This window comes from Astyanax mexicanus, chromosome 13 (genome assembly GCF_023375975.1).
Source record: "Astyanax mexicanus isolate ESR-SI-001 chromosome 13, AstMex3_surface, whole genome shotgun sequence".
Lineage (NCBI taxonomy): Eukaryota > Metazoa > Chordata > Actinopteri > Characiformes > Acestrorhamphidae > Astyanax > Astyanax mexicanus.
Genome location: NC_064420.1, coordinates 22548411 through 22570050, shown reverse-complemented (window position 1 = coordinate 22570050; position 21640 = coordinate 22548411). Strand labels below are relative to the sequence as shown.

General features: G+C 37.3%; 1 protein-coding gene across 1 annotated transcript; it reads right to left on the bottom strand.

Annotated features, from left to right (window-relative positions):
* Window positions 1-183: 183 nt before the first annotated feature.
* On the bottom strand, window positions 184-20906 carry LOC103039855 (cytochrome P450 2J1). Its single transcript, XM_007237432.4, has 10 exons — window positions 20643-20906; window positions 16084-16309; window positions 12144-12306; window positions 10736-10885; window positions 10473-10633; window positions 10043-10219; window positions 7926-8064; window positions 6831-7018; window positions 2376-2517; window positions 184-1239 (listed from the first exon to the last, which is right to left on the bottom strand). Exons 2-10 carry the CDS (start codon window positions 16288-16290, stop codon window positions 1064-1066), a joined length of 1503 nt encoding a protein of 500 aa, XP_007237494.3. The 5' UTR covers window positions 16291-16309; window positions 20643-20906; the 3' UTR covers window positions 184-1063.
* Window positions 20907-21640: the final 734 nt, after the last annotated feature.

Genomic DNA, 21640 nt, shown 5'->3' with positions numbered 1-21640 from the left:
TCTGTGAACAAAGTGAACTAGTGCTGCAGATTAAGACCATATTCTAGAACTGTTCACTCTGAACCAGTTCTATTTGGGATTATAAGAACCTGTGGTGCTTCTGCGTTTTTGGCTATGTTCACATTACCAGGCTGAAGTGACTTAAATCTGATTTTTTTTGCTCAATGTGGCTCAGATCTTTGTTCAGATCTCTGTTTTTTTTCATGAGATTTAATCAGATTTGAGTCACTTTCATTTTTGGTTCTAAATCGGATAGGTTCCGATCCATGGACATGCAACATCAATGTGAATGGTCAAATCAGAATTCATGTGTCTTTTTGCTTCTACGCATGCACTACATGCTCTCTCGTACCCACACATCTCTTGGTGCAGCTGTGCAACTATAGCTGCAAAAACAGCAAACCATCTGACCTTTTTTCTCCTCCTCGAACTGAACATGTACTTTAGATGAGCTGTTTACTCTCCACTCCAGCAAGAGATGCTCCACATATGAGCTGCTAACACATTAATTTCCCTTTATAAAAAGGTACGAGTTGTTACTCAAATATGACATTTTATGTTGTTTGTGAAGAAAGTGACGTTTATACACGTATCAGTGATACAGGTCACTTACATTTGTGAATGTGAACCATTAAGATCTGAGCAAAAAATCGGATTTGAGCAATGTTGCTTGTAATGTGAACAAAGCCTTGGTGTAAAGCACTTGCAACAGGTTTGCTTTTTAAGGACTCATATTCTCCATTTTATATGTATGTTTTTATCCTTTTTTTTTTACTGTGATGTACAGTACACATGAAACAATCTGACTAACTGTCCTAAATTGTATCTCACTCAAAAATCAGTTCAGGCTGTAACAATCCATATAACAATGAACATACATTCCAATGTGAATTGGTGGATTTAAACAGTGTTGGCTAAATAGAAAAATATGAAATTCACTGTGGTCATGAAATCACAAAAACAATGGCTTGTTTGCAGGGCAGTTTCTCTCTCTCTCTCTCTCTCTCTCTCTCTCTCCACGTGGGGTCCTTTAACAGTAGTTCCGTCAGTTGAGCAGTTGGTGTTAGCGTGGGACAGCACGTATCTGGAAGGGTTTGGGCGCTGTGGTGATGCCCACAGTACCATCTAACTTCACAGTCTCTCCGTCAGGGGCGTGGAAACTGAAGCTCTGCATCAGAGAGGTGAAAAAGAGGAAGAACTCCATGTGCACCATCTGTTCACCTGGACATGTGCGTTTACCTGCAGAAGATCAGTGGCAATTAGACACTCATCTGTCACTCATCTGACAAACTATTGGTCAGATGAACTAATTCAGGTTTGAAATGTGGTGTATTAAAACATGATAGACAGTACTTAGCTTTGTTGAATAGCCCACCTCCGTTCTCCCGCAGCGTTCCAAGATCCAGAATTTTGTGCACTTTGCCCAGAATGAGCAATACGGGGCACACTGCTATCCAGACTCAAAGTAGCTCCACATTTAATTGGTAGCCCTGACATTTAAAACAACGCATTTAGAACTTTAAAACTGCACAAGAAGTTTATTAAAAGCCACGGTTTACCCAGTGTTTATGTAATTTGTTGGTGGTTCTTTTCTTTTTAATATCGGCAGTAACTTTGGAACACTTTGGAATATAAACAGTGTTTTTTAATAAACATCTTGTGCAGTTTTCAAGTTCTAAATGCCTCATTTTAAATTTCAGGGCTCTCCGGATTCTACCAATGAACTGTGTTGCTACTTTGAGTCTGGATGATGGTGTAGTAAGCGATTTATCTGCAGCCGCAAAAATATTCCCTGTCTCACTCATTCTGTAGCCTGTTTGGTCAAAGTGCACAAAATACTGGACCTCACAAAGCTGCAGGAGAACAGAGGTGGGCTACTCAACAAAAGTAAGTACTTTTTACCATCATGTTTAAATCTGTTAAAAAAGATGCAATGACAAATCAAAGCAACAGTTACACTACTGATAGCTTGACTGTATTTTTTACACCATTGTTTCCCCCAACCGTCAGTGTAAAGACCCTCCTATCCTTGACATTTAAAGTTTCCACTGCTGCATTTTATTACTGATGCAACTCATGAACTATGAATGCACAATACCTACGAAAAGCTTTGTCAATTATGTCTCCCTTTTGGGAGAAAATTTATATTGTAAATTAGGAGAAAAAGAATAACTGACTTCTCTGGAAAGGGAGAAATGGTAAATTTATGGTTATTTTTTGGAAGGGCTTAACTCGCCCCTCATGAGTACACAGTACAACATTCCCAGCCCTATTTATATGACAGAATTTTTTTTTAAAGAAAACAGAAACAGGTACTCTGGGATTGATGTGGATGTATTAATATTATGTATTAGTATTAAAAATGTCAGTGTTACCTATAGAAAACGGGATGAAACTTTCTTTCTTCAGAAATTTGCCATTTTCATCAAGGAAATGTCCAGGGTTGAATTTGTCCGGTGTGCTGTATTCATTCTTGTCTTGCATTATTGCCCTCAGCAAAGGAAATACAGTCACCCCCTACAAAGATGAGTAGAACAAAAAGTGTTGAAAATTGTTAGATGCACGTGGAAAAAGACAAATATAATATTTTAAAAATATTATGCTTTTACGTGTATTAATTAAAAAGTCATTTTTATTTGTAATCAAAGGTTGCATTGACTTTGACTAAACATACAATATAGTAATATAGTATATATTGTATGTTTAGTCAAAGTCAATGCAACCTTTGATTACAAATAAAAATGACTTTTTAATATATATATATATATATATACATACAATATAGTAATATAGTATATATTGTATGTATATATATATATATATATATATATATATATATATATATATATATATATATATATATATATATATTTTTTTTTTTTTTTTTTTAATTTGGCATTTGCCAAACTGACTTGACTAATTAAAGTCTCGGCCTTTACTCTGACTCGACTACAACACTACTGGTTACATAAGATATTACATCAGAATATGTGTGGGACTGGAGCTGATTGGTGAATCCTCATTCTGGCATTTTTGGCAATTTTTCAAAATTTTCAATGTTTGGGTCTGGCCTACAGATAAGGTTGCAATAAACTTCTCACATTGGCTCAAAGGCACATGGCAACGCCCGCATGCACGCACACAAAACAAGCAAAGTATATAACAAGCACTTGTTATGCAATTCAGATAAAGAATCATTATTAAAACATAGTCTAGGTTTCCGAAGTGGCATGGAGGTCTAAGCGTTGACCACATATAAAAGCTCTCATTCCATCGTTTTTTTAATTAATTTTAAAATGTCTAGTTGTGGACACTGGTATGAATAAATGCCATGCCGTTTTTTGTGGAAAAAAAAAAAAGTGCTCAGGTGTTTCTTTTTAGCTCTGCTTTATTCACTGAATTACTGGTCTCTGAAAAAAGACAGGATTTGGCTCTTGCTCATGAATATTTTCAGACATGCAAACATACCACCTGATGTAGTTCTCTGGAGCTTGCCTGTGGGTTGACTATGACTGTTCTTACCATCCTTCGCCTTTGTTTAAAGAATTATTGCACACTTTTAAATCCTATAAACTTCATGTCACTTCTCAAATATCACTGGGTTTTCTGCTATATGATATACAGGTGCTGGTCAACGAATTAGAATAATTTGAAATAGTGCAATCATGAAATTCTTTGAATGCATTTTTTGTGCAGAAAGCAAATCAGGTGTTCACCGCACCTGTCCTACTCGTTAGACTAATCACAGAACTCGTTACCTGGAAAAAAATTTGCTCAGCTGAGCTTTCCAAAAGGCCCATTTAGGCCATTTAACTGTGACACTGTTGTTTTATTGAATTAGAATAATGGAGAAACCGTTTCATTGAATTAGAATAAATGCTCGAATGTTTGTTTTCTGTGAAGAGTGTTCACTGTGCAGTATAAAGTCAGGGTTGAGTAGAATTTCTAAGTTGTAAAATCAATCATGGGTAAGCAGCGTGACCTCTCAACCGGAATAGTGGCTCAAATTCAAGCCCTTCGCCAACAAGGCTTGACCCAAACTAAAATAGCTGAGCAGCTCGGCATCAGCCAGTCTTCCGTCTGCAAAGCTCTCAAGAAAAACTGCAGCAAGCGCACCAACTGTTCCGGCGTCCGAAAAACTTCTGCTCGCGACAACAAGCAGCTGAGAAAGATTGCAGTCAGCAACCGGTTCAAGTCCACTTCCGAGCTCACCGACTTGTGGAACAAGCAGACCGGCGCTGACGTCTCCAGATCAACCACTTACCATCGTCTGCGCGAACTCGGCTTCAAATCTCGCGTTCCAGCAGTAAAACCGATGCTGAACAAGAAACAAATGGAGAAACGGCTGAAGTGGGCCAAAGAACACGGCGAGTGGACTGCTGAAGACTGGCAGAAAGTGGTCTTCGGTGACGAATCACGCTTCTGCATCTCCTTCGGTGACCAAGGTCCTCGTGTCTGGCGTCGTGGTGGCGAAACCTACAACCACGAGTGCGTGAAAAGATCCGTCAAGTTTCCCCAGAGCGTTATGGTCTGGGGATGCATGTCCGCTCGAGGTGTAGGGAAACTCTGCTTCCTCAAGAAGACTGTCAATGCTGCCGAATATCAAGATGTTCTGGAAACGTTCCTGATTCCGACTGTTGAGGAACAGTTTGGCGAAGAAGACTTCATATTTCAACAGGATCTTGCACCGGCTCATGCGGCAAAGTCGACCAAAGATTGGTTCACTAAAAAACAGCTTGAAGTTTTGGCATGGCCGGCCAACTCGCCTGACCTCAATGTCATTGAAATCCTTTGGGCCATCGTCAAGCGGAAAATTTGCGACAGAAAGCCTACTACGCTGGACCAACTGAAGCAGAACATCGCCACTGCCTAGGAAGCTGTGAGTGCGGAAACTTGCGACAAGCTGGTCAAATCGATGCCGCGGAGACTTCAGGCAGTCATACAAGCCAAGGGGGCAGCCACAAAATACTGAGAAAGTGATGATTGTAATTATAATAAAAATTATTCTAATTCAATGAAACGGTTTCTCCATTATTCTAATTCAATAAAACAACAGTGTCACAGTTAAATGGCCTAAATGGGCCTTTTGGAAAGCTCAGCTGAGCAAATTTTTTCCAGGTAACGAGTTCTGTGATTAGTCTAACGAGTAGGACAGGTGCGGTGAACACCTGATTTGCTTTCTGCACAAAAAATGCATTCAAAGAATTTCATGATTGCACTATTTCAAATTATTCTAATTCGTTGACCAGCACCTGTATTTAACTAAAATAGCTGGTCTGAACAACCAACGATTTATAAAGGAAAATCATTAAAATTATCAGGGGTGCCCACACATATTACTGTAAAAGTGTAGATATTAAGGTCAAAAATCCTTCTGTAGAAGTAAAATAAGCAACTTCAGCTTTTTACTCAAGTAAAAATACTGCTTTCAAAACTACTTAAGTAAAACTAAAATATGGGTAAAAATTCCATTAAGAATGAAAACTTAGTCAGCAAAACCCTTCCTAAAACACATTTTCTAAAAGCCATAATGACTATAATGTTATAATAAAATGTTAATGTGGATAAAGTTAGAATGCACTAGGCTCCATTTTTCAGTATATATGCCCATTGGAAATTAATGTATTTTAGTACAATGTAAATATGATAAGGAAGCTTAGCTGGGTCATTTCGAGAGCTTGAGTTCTCGAGTCTTTGTGGCGAATCATGTTTATACTAGACTATATAGGTCTGCTATGTTCTTGCTGGAGTTTGGGCGTGACGTGTGCAGGTATGATGGATCGTGTATAAAGCAATAGGGTGTGAGAATGGAATATGTTTACACTTCTCATCCAACCACAATCAAATTCACTCTATCTGGATGGAGAGATTTATCTGGATGTTTTGTTTTTTGTTTACTTTTTATTTTATAAATAATGAGAAGCCACACTGAATACAAGCTGAAATGAAATAGGAGTAACGAGGCTATGTTTAAAATGTAAGGAGTTTAAAGTACAGTTAATTATGTGAAAATGTAAGGAGTAGAAGTAAAAAGTCGTCTGAAGAATATTTACTCCCGTAAAGTATAGATAACCAAACTTCTACTTAAATAAGGTAACAAAGAATTTGCTCTTCAATTATTTGACACCTCTGGAAATATTTACATAGTTTTTGTCAGAAACTGAAAAGGAAATTTACATGATTTAGGCTATGTTTGGCACATGGCAGACAGCTTGGAAGTCTTAATCCTGAAATATAAGGGTGCCCTGCGACTGACTCACCCTGTATAGTTCTGTAAAATCCTGATTATCTGATAGGGATCAGTCTGTGGCATTTCAATAGAAGCACAGTCGTTTGGCTGGAGCTTTTGCTGACTAATAGACATGAAGACCAGGAAAAAATTGTAACCACCTTCATAATTTGAAAGCTGGATAAAAAGTCATAAGAACAGCTTTGGCAAATCATTCTTACACTTGTGTTTCAATGCCTGTGTTGTTTAAGCTCCACTAATTTGGTTTAGAATTTGCATTATACGGTCTTGTACGTCAGACGTTCAGTCGCAGACCGCACCAAATGCCCAGCGGAAATGATTAAAAGTCCTTTTCTTGAGTCAATGGCTTTTCTGTTTCTTTTCCAAGTACAGGAAAACACAACCAAATTAAGGTAGCCGACTGTAGAACTAAGATACAGATGTAGCATTTAGAAACTGAGTAAACTGTGAAACACTGGAACATAGCTGTGAAAGGTTTGTGGTGGCAGACACCAACTTATTATTTAAAAATTAAAGCTTTCCTCAGCGATTTTCACAGTTATCTGAAGAGATACACAACAGTTTATTCATAGAATCTAACCTTAGGTATGAGGTACCCGCCGATTGTAGTGTCTCTGCTGGCCACTCTGGGAGGAGTGATGTTGAGGGCATTAGCAGCTCGCAGAACTTCATGGATCACGGCATAGGTGTAAGGCATGAGAGGCCGGTCATTCATTGAGGGCTGACGGGCCTGTCCTATGACCTGATCAATCTCAGCATGGACCTTTTCTGTAGAAGTAGAATTACATAACTTGATGTGCTCATGATACTCATGATAATAAAAGCTTATTTCTAATAAATGCACGAAAGTAACAAAACATGAATTTGGTTCATGGAAAAGCCACACAAATAGAATTTGTACTAAATATGCTCTCTTTGATGTTGTAGAAGAACCGATAATATCCAAGAGATGCTCAGAACGACATCATATGACGTATTGAGATGTCCTTCCAGCCTGCCTGGATGTGTCCACTTGTGGTTCCAGCTTACTGGAATCAGCCCTGTTCTTCTACTCAGCAGAATTATTACACAACTCTTTTCTCTTAATTTCCTTTCTGTTTTCTCTCTCTTTCTATTCCTTTTACATGTATCAAGATTCCCTGTTCCTGATGTTCCCAGCCTGGCTCTCCACTGCCTGCTGTGTTGCATTCCTCCACAACCCTGTTCTGATCAGCATTAACACTGTTCATATTTACCCATCACATGTACTCAGAATCTGTTTCTATATTAGCTGTATCTCTTCATTATTTATTATATGCTCATCACCTTTTCACATTCTTAAATTAGTACCTGCTACATTAGCTTTAGCTCCTCATTATCCCTCTGTACTGTTGTTTTGTTCTGTTATTTGTTTGTACTGAGCGGGTCGATGGGTTCCTCTGACTGAGTCTTGTTTTTTTCCTATGGTTTCTTTCTCTTAATGTAGGGGAGTTTTTCTTAGCCACTGTTGTCACCACAGTTACTGGCATCTCTGTGGTGCTGCTCATTAGTGGCATGGACCCGTTTTCTCTGTAAAGCTGCTTTGTGACAACTTTTCTTGTAAAAGCACTACATAAATAAATAAAATTGAAACTGAATTGAAATTTCAACATTTTCAAACTAAAGAGCAGATTATGAAACATGACTCCGGTCCTACCCTGCACTTCAGGATATTTGGCCATATATAGCAAGGTCCATAATATGGTGTTGGAGGTGGTTTCTGTTCCAGCAGCAAACAGATCCACCACACAGCAGATCAGGTTCTCCTGTGTGAACTCAGCTTTGCTGTCTTTACACTGAAGAGAAAATGCAGAAATGTTAAAACCAGAAAAAAACAGCCAAATATGTGTGTTTTTTTTTTTTTTTGGTACCATTTGCCAGATTAATAGTTTATAATTTAACATATACACTGAACTTATAGATTTCAGGTTTGGCTCTAAGAACCTGGTTACTGAAAGGTCATATTACAGTGCCTTGCAAAAGTATTCATATTATTTGAATTGTTTCATTTTTTTTTTTACTTATAACCACAAGCCTAAATGTATTTCAGATTTTAAGTGAACTTATCACATAATTGTTAAGTAGAATAAAATTGTACTTTATTTTATTTGAATCAGCTAAAATCTAAAAAGTGAGACGTTCAGTATTCAGCCCTTATATCAATAGTAGCTTAGTAGAGACAACTTTTTTTTTGTTTGTTTTTTTGTTTTTTTGCCCACCACCACCCCCCCTCTTCGGAGGACCAATTTAACTTTATTGTTTATTAGTGTTTATACAAAGTTTTTTGGTACTGTGGGCATTGTGAGAAGAAAACAAAAAATATATAATAGAAAAAATAATAATAATAAAGAAAAAAAAATAGTAATAGTAGAGACAACTTTTGATACAATTACGGCTGCAAATATTGGGGTATGCCTCTACCAACTTTGTCCATGTATTGACTGCGATTTTTGCTCAGCCAGGTTGGATACCTGTGGACAGATTCTACCACCTGAGCTGTGGATTTCTGCAGCTCCTCCAGAGTGAACATGGGACTCTTGGCTGCTTTTCTGAGCAGTGAAAAAAGTAAAGCAGTCTGAATACTTCTACTCGGTGCATTTTTCAGATTTTTATTTGATTAAAATTTTGAAAACCATGTATCATTTTTTCCACTTCACAGTTATGTGCTATTTTGTGTTGGTCAATCACTTAACATTTTAATAAAGAACATTTAAGTTATTGATTGTAAGGTGACAAAATGTGAAAAAAATTAAGGAGTTACTTAATACTTTTGCAAGCCAATATATATATATATATATCTTAAATTTAATCAAGATGGTTTTCATTCTTTACACCTAGCAGCACACCTGATTCCACTTGTTTCATTAAGTGGTCAGTCTTAAAAGAAACTCATGACTGGAATAAGAACCTGCAGCCACACCAGCCCTAAATGGATAAGATTGGAGACCCCTGATCTACAGCTCTGGAAAGAATTAAGAGATTCAGATTCAGAATCTGATTCAGTTTCTGAATCAGATTCTCTGATTTAGCTATTTATAGGTATATGTTTGAGCAAAATGAACATTGTTGTTTTATTCTATAAACTACAGACAACATTTATCTCAAATTCCAAATAAAAATATTGTCATTTAGAGCTTTTATTTGCAGACAATTACAAATGGCTGGAATAGCAAAAAAAGATGTAGAGCTTTTAGACCTCCAATAATGCAAAGAAAACAAGTTCATATTCATAAAGTTTTAAAAGTTCAGAAATCAGTATTTGGTGGAATAACCCTGTTTTTTAAATAGTGTTTTAATGCATCTTGCTATGTTCTCCTCCACCAGTCTTGCACACTGCTTTTGGATAACTTTATGCCACTCCAGGTGCAAAAATACAAGCTTGGTTTAATGGATTGTGATCATCCACCTTCCTCTTGATTATATTCCAGAGGTTTTCAATTTGGTAAAATCAAAGAAATTTGTCATTTTTAAGTGCTCTCTTTTTTTTCCTAGATCAAGGGTGTCCAGTTTTCCACAAATGGACAGTGTGACTGCAGGTTTTCATTCTTAACAACTGGAAGCACTCCTGATTCCACTTCTTTCATTAACTGCTCTTAAAAGAAACTTATTGCTGTTAAAAGAACCTGCAGCCACACTAGCCCTAGGTAAATAAGATTTTTTCAATTAATTTTTTTTATTATAATATAGAATGCTAATTGTACTGATAATTGCTGTTCCTATTGAAATGTAAGCAACAATATAGTATTTTATTTATTTTTTTTTAGCTAACAGCACCTTCTCAATTTCATCCAGGTAGCAGTCGATGTAGTCTCTAGGGTTGCTGGGGTTCCAGTCCTGTCTGTGTCTCTGAATTTCGTCCTGTATGAAGACCTTAATCTTGGACAGGCTGGAGAAGGCAGTCTGGTGCTTACCTGGTAACCAGGGCATGAGGGCGGGGAGACGGTTGTACAACTGTGCAAGCAGAAATGGAAACACTTTATCTTTACACTCCATATCTCCACTGACTTCAAATTGCACCTGGGGCAGACAGTCAAAAGAACATAGCCTAGCATACTGATAAAACAATGAGATAAGACAATTATCTGTTCACCAATTCATGGCTACTCATGTACAACGCATGATAAACACACACGCATGCACACACGGGTGTAATAATAAAAAGGAACAGCAGTTCAAGCACTAAAAGTCTTCTTAGGACACTTACCTGACCCCAGAAATTTGCAGGCAGCTGAACCACATCATCGAAATACATCAATATTTGATGGAAGTGCTGATCGTCATACTCAAATCTGTGGCCGAACACCAGGCTGCAGATTATATTGGTCACTGCGTTGGTCACGACGCGGTCAGGGTCAAAGGCCAAACCTGAGGGACACAATAAACTTCAGATATCAAAATTAACCTTGCAGACCTAAATGGAGTGTATAAAGGCTCACAGTTATAGACTTGTATTTGAAACCTGCAGACCTCGCTCCTTCTGCAGAGCTTCACAAAGGTAGCGGCTCTCCTGCAAGATGGCGTGCTCCAGGCTCTTCTTCCCCACTCCAAAGTGCTTCAGCACAGATACAGCAAAGCGTCTTTGATGGCTCCATGCATACCCACTGGAGGAGATCAGGCCTACACAGAAGAAGTTCAACAATGTTTCATTTATATATCACAAACAGGCTTTTCTTCACATCAACATCTTTTCATATAACTGGAACTAAAATGGGGGCAACCAAAAACCCACTTTATGATTCCCAATACCACCATAAGAATCCCATGACTGCTGTTTTTTAGAATGTTTTCAATATTAAAGGAGAAAGCCCCATGTGAAATGGACTTGGGGTGTAGTGAAACATGATAACGAGTATGAGCTTTTAGCTTATTCTCCTAACACACTCACAATGTTAGCGATGTTGCAAAGATATTGCTGTTTTTTTAACACCATTAACAAGCTCAAAGGAGCTCCACACAATTCCGACATTTAAAACTAAGAAATGAGAACTTTGAAAGTTCTTTGAAACTGCACAGGCAGTTCATTTAAAAAACACTTTTTTTAAACTGGAGTTTGTGCAACAGAAGTTGGCAAATATTTAATATAAAGCTCTGGAAAAAAAAAATAATAATAAAAATTATGAGTTTTTTGATTTTACCAAATTGGAAACCTCTGGAATATAATCAAGAGAAAGTTGGATGATCAAAAGCCATCAAACCAAATCCAAAAGCAGTGTGTAAGACTGGTGGAGGAGAACATGCCAAGATGCATGAAAACTGGGATTAAAAACCAGGGTTATTCCACCAAATATTGATTTCTGAACTCTTAAAACGTTACGAATTTGAACGTGTATTCTTCACATTATTTGAGGTCTGAAAGCTCTGCATCTTTTTTGTTATTTCAGCCATTTTTCATTTTCTACAAGTAAATGCTCTAAATGACAATATTTCCATTTGGAATTTGGGAGAAATGTTGTCTGTAGTTTATAGAATAAAACAACAAAGGTTATTTTACTCAAACTTACACCTATAAATAGCAAAATCAGATTGATCATCAAATTGATTTCGAAACTGAAGTGGTAATTTTTTTCAGAGCTGTATACTACAATATCATGCATTTACACAGAATTAATTTTGCATGCAATCTTTTCACCTATCCTACTTATTCGTTTGTGCTCGTCAGTGTGCTATTGCTGGCATTGTAAGCCTGTTGGGATCATCGACTAAAAGCAGAATGCTGGAAGCGAACCAAGGTTTGGAGGTGGGCTATTCATCAAAGGTTCAAACTCATCATCCTCTTTCACTACACCTCAAGTTCATTTAACACCAAATTTCTCCTCTTAAAAAAAGACTTACTTTGAATACACAACAATTTATGTTGTAAAATATGTCCATTTACCCAATCCTCTGGACAGCCGGTCGTTCACAGGGTAGTATGCCCGCTCAGCAAAGATATCCGCTTGTTCCACAAGCGCCTCTTTAAAACTCTTATACCCAGAGAGCAGAATGCACATCTCACCCGCGAGGTACAGTGTGGAAACATCTCCATACTTCTCACTTATCTGGGGACAAACAGTAGAAAAAAACAATCTAAGGCAACAACAAACTAAGAAGAAGCTCAAAATCCCAAAATGAACCTGTTTGATCACTGATCACAGGTGTGGCCAATCAGACAAGATGTGCGTGTTATCTGATATGTGCCAATTTGGCAAGATGCTAGGATAACTTTTCCAACACTTGAGTATGACCTATCTACGTTATCTTGTCTCCATGTAAACCATAGACTGTATATGTAAACACAACCAAAAACAACTGTCCATTGTTACAATCCTATTTTTGTCTATGGGGTGATCAAAAACGTGGCACAATTGTGCAATCAATTGTGTTGCATGTTTTTCCAGATCACGGTGTTCATTGTGTGCCCTACAAGCAGCCTCTTACAACTCAAGATTCAGATCTTCATTATTTTGGTAAATGCATGTGGTTTAGACCACAGTATTTATGACACGAACATAAACTTAACATAAACTCTAGAGAGCAGAACCAGAACTCCTTTAACCTCAGCACAGTTTGGTTAGATGTTTTCTGAATTATTAATTTAACATACAGATGCCCAATGCTCTGTATACCATATTTTTCACACTATAAGACACATTTAAAATGCTTTTATTTTCCCAAAAATCGCCAGTGTGCCTTATAATCCAGTGCGCCTAATGTATAAATTCTAGTCAGGTTGTAAAAAGCAGTAAAGCCACTCTTCTGAAGTACAGTGTTATAAAGGAGTTTCAGTTTAGTTCTCCAGCACCAAGACTTAGAATTAGCATTAGCTGCTAACTGTGCTATGCGCTAGCTTTTTCGCAAGTCAGAGTTAAGTATATCAGACTGTGGTCTGTGCATTTACCGTGATAGAATAAGCTACATGGGACAAACCACTAACTAATATCGCCTTGGCTTACTAGAACACTCTGGGTTCATAAGTGTAGCACTGTCGGGTGGCATTTACTAGCACTAACGGTTAGCCGCTAATGCTAATGCTGCTGCACCTAGCCTTAGTAGAAATCTGGAAATTTAAGCGTACTGTAAATAAACAGAAGCATTTTACTCACCCAAATAAACAGTTTTCAGGAGATACATCCGTTTAGATTACATCCAGCGCTCGTTTGACAGTATTAGGTTTTTGTTTTCTTAATTAAGATTTACTCAACTTAGTCCCCCCCCCCCCCCAACAAAACTCAGAAGCGAGACCTGCTGAAGTCGTAGGAATACATGGCAACACCTAGGCCTGGACAATAATTCGATATCGGTATTTATCGCGATAAGAAATGTTTCAATAACGGTGATATCATTTTTGTGGTATATCGATATGTATTATTTACAGAATCTGTCACGGACATGCGTTTTACTGGCGTCAGCTCGCCGCACAGCTGAACACAATCAGCTTAATGAATGCCCCTGCCGCTTCCACAAGTGATTAATTGAAGGAGGGAGGTCTAATTCAGTGGTGAGGATTTGGTTCGACTCTCGAAGGTCTGCTAAACTTCAGTTTGCTGCAAATTGTGCCGGAGAGTGGAGCCGACCAGCAGCGGTAACGTTAAAACATCTAATCTGCTCCACCACCTCAATCAGTTCCACTACATACAATATTTTCCTTATACTTGCACTTTTATAGCTTATGTTGTAAGTTATTTAAGTTATTTAAAGTTTATGAATCCTTTAGGTTTGTTTATTTGACGGGGATATCATGTTCCTTTTATGTTTATAAAGAGTTGTATTTTGGCTGAAGCACTTTTGTAGCTTATATTGTAACTAAGTTATTTATAGTTGATAAAGCCTATAGGTTTGTTTATTTGACGGGAAAATCTTGTTGCTTTTATGTGTATAAAGGCTTCTTGTGTTCTTTATCCTAGTTGAAACACTTTTGTTTTGATCTGTTAAATTTGTTTACAAAAGAATAAGAAGCTCTGCTTCTATCCTAATTTAAAGTTATTTTTTATTGGTAATAGTTATATTGGCTTATGTTTGACAGGGATGTCATGTTTGTATTTTGCTATATGCAAATAAAATTGAGCATTGATTTATCTTGACTATTTTTTATTTCTTAAGTATTATAATGTTTTCGTGAAAGGAGGTTTCAAAGACTTAAATTAAGTAGACAGTAGTTGGTACTAGGGGTGTGCCATATCATATCGTACGCGATAATATCGCCAACATTTTTTAATATCGTGAACGATATTGTACTCTGAAATATCGTGCCACATCACTCACCCCTAATTATCACATCAGGGTACTAATTTTTTGCTGTTTTAAGCAAAAGAAAAACTCACACATTTCTAATTTCCTATTAAATATCTACTAGAGACAGATTATATCTGTAAAGTATCATTTATTTTACTTTAATACTGGATATAAGGAGATATTTGGAGTGCATTATTATTATTAGTATCATGTAATTCTCAATTATTGACTTCTGTTATAAATCTGCTAAAATTATTGTTTTTTAAAATATCTTAAAGGTGTGCAATATCATATCATATACAATAATAAAAAAGTTTTGTTTTGTTGCAGTAGTATTTTTTGTCATATCGCCAAGAGTATCGTTATCGCGATAATACCATGAAATATTGTGATATTATTTTAGGGCCATATCGCCCACCCCTAGTAGGTACGTATTTCCATTGCAGGGATTCTTAGCAGTTTTCTGAGGCCTTCTAAGTATTTATATCGATATCGGAATTATATCGTATCGACCGAAATTAAGGAATATATCGTGATATGAATTTTGGCCATATCGTCCAGCACTAGCAACACCCCTTTTTCTTACTAGTATTGCATAATGTGCCTTACAGCTCTGTGCGCCTTACGATCGATGAACAGACATTCATCGATAGTGAGCCTTATTATCCGGAGCATAAAATAAAACTCCAGCACCTTCCACAGTTCAGCTTAAACTCTGGGCAAATGTAACAGACTTGATTCAGGTGGAAGTTGAGTTGGATCTGTACTCCTTAAGGTGGTAGATTTCAAGATAAGGTGCCACAACCTTGTGTTATTGAGATGCGCTATATCAGGGATGGGCAACTGGCGGCCCGGGGGCCGCACACGGCCCTCGTCATCACTCAGTGCGGCCCGCGAATAGATCAAAAATAATTTCATAATTTCATAATTAAAAAAAACAAAACAAAAAAAAAAACGTAATTCTACATTTGCCAAACAACCACGAAAATTGACATTGACATCCAGTCCATTGTGAGCCAGCAGGCCAAACCACAGCTCTCTCTCATTAGCTTCAATAAATGTTGGGCCTCTGTGGTCTAGTTTTCTGCTATTATTGAATGAGCTATTTGCAATCAGTTTTTAAATCTTTTTTGTTCTTTGTTATAAATGAGTTCAAATGCCTTTTGCACTTTTATAAGCAAATGTTTTGTCCTTGTTGCTTATGAAGGACTTGTTATAATGAACTTATTTTACACAGAGGAACTACTGTATTTGCAATCAGTTTTTTAAGCAAACTTTTTGTTCTTTGATATGAAGGACTTCCTTTTTGCACTTTTTTTAAGCAAACGGTTTGTCTTTTGCCGTATTAAAATGCATTAATATGCAGAAAATAGTTGTTGATAAATGTTGGTGCTGTAAACATACAGATATAAATTCATATAAAATTTGTTCTTATTGAAAATCATTTGTAGCGTTTTTCATATTCAATTATTTGAAGTGCGAGGTCATGTGGCCCTCCAATGGTCATGCTGAAAAAAATGTGGCCCTCTCCATCATGGAAGTTGCCATGAATGAAACATGATATTTTGCATTATTAATGCTTATCAATATTTATAAACTCTGACCTTTGAAAAAGACACAACAGGTTCACGAAAGTCGAGGCTGAGAACGTTCCCGAGAAAAGGCAGAGGAATAGGCCCAGGAGGAATGTTCTTGGGACGATGATCATTCAGGTACTTCACTAGCGCCAGGACACACAGGAAGACTAGGATTCCCTCCATGGTCAGGCACTGGGAAGTCTTCTTCAACAACACGGCAAAAACAGATGCCATGTCTTTTTTCTTCCGCCAACTGTCAAAAACAATATGTATATCTTATCACCAATTAAATTTTACAAGCCATGTAGATACACTATCAATGTTAACTATTAACAGGCAGCTGTACAGGGGGAAGGGTTACATCAGCAGTCGAAGAGCACAATTCAATCTGCACACCACATTCCTGTGTGGTTCTGGGTCATACTCTTATGTAGAGTCTTGTTCAAATTACATGAATAAGTGATGTAATTGTCAAGGAGTCATACTTATATAGTGACACTTTTACTGCTAATTTTAGCAGACAATGACTGTTTATTAGCAGAATTTAATGGATAAAGTAAAAACAATAAAGCATCTTATGTACATCTGTATGTAATCGTTTTTAGCAAATAATCATAAATTGAGTATTAAAAAGGTCATTCAAGAATTACAGCTTAATGCTATAAATGTAAAGGTAACACACATGTTGGGACCCTAAACTTTTGAATACTTTTTTTTAATGAATTTAAATTCAATATTTGATTTTGCACATAAACATTGCTTTGGCAACACTGACTAGTTTTTAATAACGTGTATTACAGTGCGTATCCCGCATTTGCCTTGATTGCTTATCTTTGCCGTATCAAATGCCAACTCTTCTTTTATACCCCATGCACACTTATTTTCAGAAATTAGATAAGGTATAATTAATCGAGCGATAAACAACATTATTTGTAGTAGTAGTATGAGTAGTAGCAGAGGGCGGGGCACAACACATACGACTGATTTTGGCCATCATCTCACATTCCCATAACTCACATTCGTGTGCTTGTTTTCATGGCAAAAAAAAAAAAAACACAACCCACAAGGCACTATTATTCATGTTAAAACACATGAACAATATAGTTCCACTCAATTCATCACTATTTTATTTCACGGGGCCATCAAAGGGCCACAATATTCATTATATAGGGGCCCAAGTTTTTGTCCAAAATCCTTTTAGACAATCTCTAATTTTAGTTAGGTGTATACATTATCAGTCACACAATGTTCAATCATTTAAATGCAATAAAAAAATTAATTAGCGTTTATTAGCAAAATGCTAACACAAATAGGACCTTTTTAACAATAACATTACTGTTAACTTATGTTAGCTTAGCTTCTAAATTTAATGTTTGTCCGATTTTCTTTTAATTCCAATTTACTTTCATATTTAAAGGTCTCATTCCATCATTTTTTCATTCATTTTAAAATGTCTAGTTGTGGCCTCTAGCATGAATGAATGCCGCGTGAGCCGTTTTTTGTGAAAAAAGTGCTTCAGTGTTTCTGTATAGTCCTGCTTTATATCACTGAATTAGTGGTTTCTGAAGAAAGACAGGATTTCAGCTCTTGCTCCTGAATATTCATACATGCAAACATGTCGCCTCGGATTGGCAAACAGCACTGCAGCAGAGAACAGGACCTGCCTTCCTTCCACAGTCAATTTTATAGCTCTAAAACTCAAAAGGACAAAAAAAAAGGCGAAATGTTATTTTAATCTTAACATTAATAATTAATAATAATAATTAATTTCAGCTAAACTAACATTACTAACCTCTTACCTCAGACTTTTTTATTTGGCTGGGGCAGTTTCACCGTGTCGAAGCCCCAGAGTCCGCTCTATAAACGGTGCTTCCCTAGTGTATATTTAAAGTCTCGGTAAAACCCAGAATCCACCGGACATCCGGTCTCGAAGGAGACCTCAAGAAAAAAACGTCTCCACGACCTTTGCTGGTTAGTTAAGTAACAGCAAACTAGCAAGCTAACAAGCGGAGATTAGTGTAACATAGCTAGCATAGTCTAACAGCATAGTATTACTCTGCAGGTTTTTTATTATTTATACTGTTATGGTTCTGAAATGACAGAGACGTGTAACAGAACTGGGGCTGTGAGGACAGACTGTTCTACTCCTTTTCCCAAAGTTCTCCTTTTGTTTATATTGGTACTGACAGCGGGCAGCGGGCAGCGTGCAGGCGGAGAAATGGGCTGTGTCACAGTAGACTCTAAGGAGGGAGCAGGGTGTGATTTGGGACGGGTGTGTGGGGAGCACTGAAGGAGACAGTGCCTAGTTAAACTGCATGCTTTATAACAAGCGGATGAATCAAACGTGACCGAAGATTGTCGGCTCTGCTATAAACATTACAAACGGGGTTCTGCACTACAGCCCCGGGATTTATCACTTACCAATAGAGGTGGGCGGATCGATCCAAATATCGATAATATCGATACCAACGCTGGTATTGGTATTGAGCAACTGCCGCACGCACTGACTGCTTCGCACGAGATTCACCACAGTCTACTCTCTGGTCTCTTGTTGTTGCACATGCGTCACATGGCTCAGCAAAGCCAGCAGGTAGGCTCAGCCTGGCCCCGCCCACTCAGCGCTCTCCTCGAGTCGACACGCCTCTACCTCAGGAGATTAGTGTTGAGTGATATTTTTTTACACTCGGTTTATTTAAGAAAAACTTGCATTTGAATTGCACTGAAAGGAAGACAATTCCTTATTTTTTATTGTTTTTCCAAATGACAATTCTATTAAAAAAAGAAACAAAGAAACAAAGAACTAGAAAAGATGTCTAGTGAGGGGAGAATTTTTATTTTATTTTTTTATATTTTTTTATTTTATATTTAAACTTTGTTTTGTTACTGTTCCATTGTTTCTAAAAAAAATGTTGATTGTGATACTAAAGTATTTTGTTATCACTTACAATGTTTGGTGAAATTATATCCTAGGTTTTTGGATCATTTGGATCTATAAAGCTTAAATATTAAAAAGTATCGGTATCAGTAACTAGGCACTGAAGGAGACAGTGCCTAGTTAAACTGCATGCTTTATAACAAGCGGATGAATCAAACGTGACCGAAGATTGTCGGCTCTGCTATAAACATTACAAACGGGGTTCTGCACTACAGCCCCGGGATTTATCACTTACCAATAGAGGTGGGCGGATCGATCCAAATATCGATAATATCGATACCAACGCTGGTATTGGTATTGAGCAACTGCCGCACGCACTGACTGCTTCGCACGAGATTCACCACAGTCTACTCTCTGGTCTCTTGTTGTTGCACATGCGTCACATGGCTCAGCAAAGCCAGCAGGTAGGCTCAGCCTGGCCCCGCCCACTCAGCGCTCTCCTCGAGTCGACACGCCTCTACCTCAGGAGATTAGTGTTGAGTGATATTTTTTTACACTCGGTTTATTTAAGAAAAACTTGCATTTGAATTGCACTGAAAGGAAGACAATTCCTTATTTTTTATTGTTTTTCCAAATGACAATTCTATTAAAAAAAGAAACAAAGAAACAAAGAACTAGAAAAGATGTCTAGTGAGGGGAGAATTTTTATTTTATTTTTTTATATTTTTTTATTTTATATTTAAACTTTGTTTTGTTACTGTTCCATTGTTTCTAAAAAAATGTTGATTGTGATACTAAAGTATTTTGTTATCACTTACAATGTTTGGTGAAATTATATCCTAGGTTTTTGGATCATTTGGATCTATAAAGCTTAAATATTAAAAAGTATCGGTATCAGTATTGATATCGGCAATACTGGCCCTGCGTTTACTTGGTATCGGATCGATACCAAAATTCCCGGTATCGCCCACCTCTACTTACCAACCAACTCCTCCAAACGTAGACTGACATCCACCTATAATCTAATCGCTCTCGTCCAAAGAACAGATGAGTGACAAGACGGGGCCAATCAGATTTCAGCTGGGACCAATGCCCCGTGTGGTCCCGCCCCTATAACTCAGCGTTTTAGTGGTTTAATAAGATACAATAATGTTAAAATAAAGTTTTTGCTTTGGGTCATTCATGGACCATAGAAATCAAAACATTAATTCAGATTTCACGTTTTAAAGAAATTAATGTGGCTTGAACAGTGTGAAAGAGCACATTTCTAAACACTTTGAAATTCAGAGCTAAACTGACTTATACAAAAAAGTAAAGTCATGTAAGCAGTAAAGATTCCCCATTCAACTACCAAAAAAGAAATAAAAATCTGATCAAGCTGATACACAAACAGTTTGACAAACAAAAAAAATAAACATGTGATTTTATGAAATGATGCTTAAAATCAGGAGGACTGCAGCTAATGGATTTTCAAAACTGGAAAGTAAATATTGCTTAAAAGAAGGCATAAAAAAGGTCATAAATATTGAAAAAAAACCTTTTACCCATTACATAACCCAACCTTAGAGTAGTCTTAAAATAATAAATAATAAAAGTTCTACAAACGGTTCCATAGAACATAGGCTATTTTTGGCATCTATGTCATCACTCTTAAAGGACTTATCTGCAGCTCCTCTTTTACCCTTCACTGCTGTTGGATCTGTAATCTTACCTGAATGAGCAGCAGGTGGGAGGAGGAGGTGGCAGTAGCCTACAGTGGAGTTGATCTTCTGGATCAGTGTAGAAGCAATGCCCTCGCTCTCTCTCATTCACGCGCTTTTATAACTTGGGTTGTGGAATACGTAATCTTTTTTACGATGATAAGACATGATTGGTTCATCACGGCGTCGCGACGACACGTTACACCGAGAAATCAGCGTGTCTTCCAGGAGGACCTGACCATACACACAGCCCGCCCCTCGTGAGGAAACCATTCAGATTTGTGTGAATGGAAGTGAATGGGAAATTGAGGGTCACCAAACCTTAACAGCCTTTATACAAAATGCCAGCACAGCCCAACTTATACAACCTTCTCCCTGAAAAGAGTTATATACACACACTAGCTATATATGAGTTGACTAACTACCTCAGTGTCCAATGTACAGGCCCGTAGCCAGGGGGGATCGAAGGGTTCGTTCGATCCACCCCCATCCCACCCAAAACCCCCCCTTGAGCCTTACAGTGACCTCACTTAGCTATTTTTCTTTAAGGAAAAATTTCCCCAGACCGATAATTCATTAATGTTTCGACCGGTGTCGTGTCCTGTTATGCTACCCATCAATACGTGCTTCTGCGCACTGCGCATGCGCCGAACTACACTTAAAAAATATTTATCGTGTTTTTTTTCTTCTCTTTTTACCCTGATACAGTGATTTAGACTATCCAAAATAGTACCTAGACCTCTACTTGGAGCATGCTCTAATATTGGGCATCTTTAGTATTTTTGCCTTTAAATATAGTTGTATATAGTAATATATTAGGTATCTAGTGTTAAATACGTGCATTTTTTATTTATATATATCTACGTTTTTAGCACATCCACTGCTTGATATTTGCTTTACTTTGATTCAGTTCATAAAAATATCTGTCCTGTACATCTGCTAGGGGCATTTTCCTGAATTGGTGCTTTTAATCTATTTAAATATCATACTTGTTATTTTATTTACATAG

Bases quoted from the DNA above. Each gene is read 5' to 3' on its own strand.
- LOC103039855 (XM_007237432.4), bottom strand. From the start codon at position 16,290: ATGGCATCTGTTTTTGCCGTGTTGTTGAAGAAGACTTCCCAGTGCCTG. The intron at 10,886-12,143 runs GTAAATGGACAT...TCTTCTGTGTAG, and splicing joins CCGGCTGTCCAGAGGATTGG to GCCTGATCTCCTCCAGTGGG. The intron at 8,065-10,042 runs GTGCTGTTAGCT...TTTTCTCTTCAG, and splicing joins ACCTGGATGAAATTGAGAAG to TGTAAAGACAGCAAAGCTGA.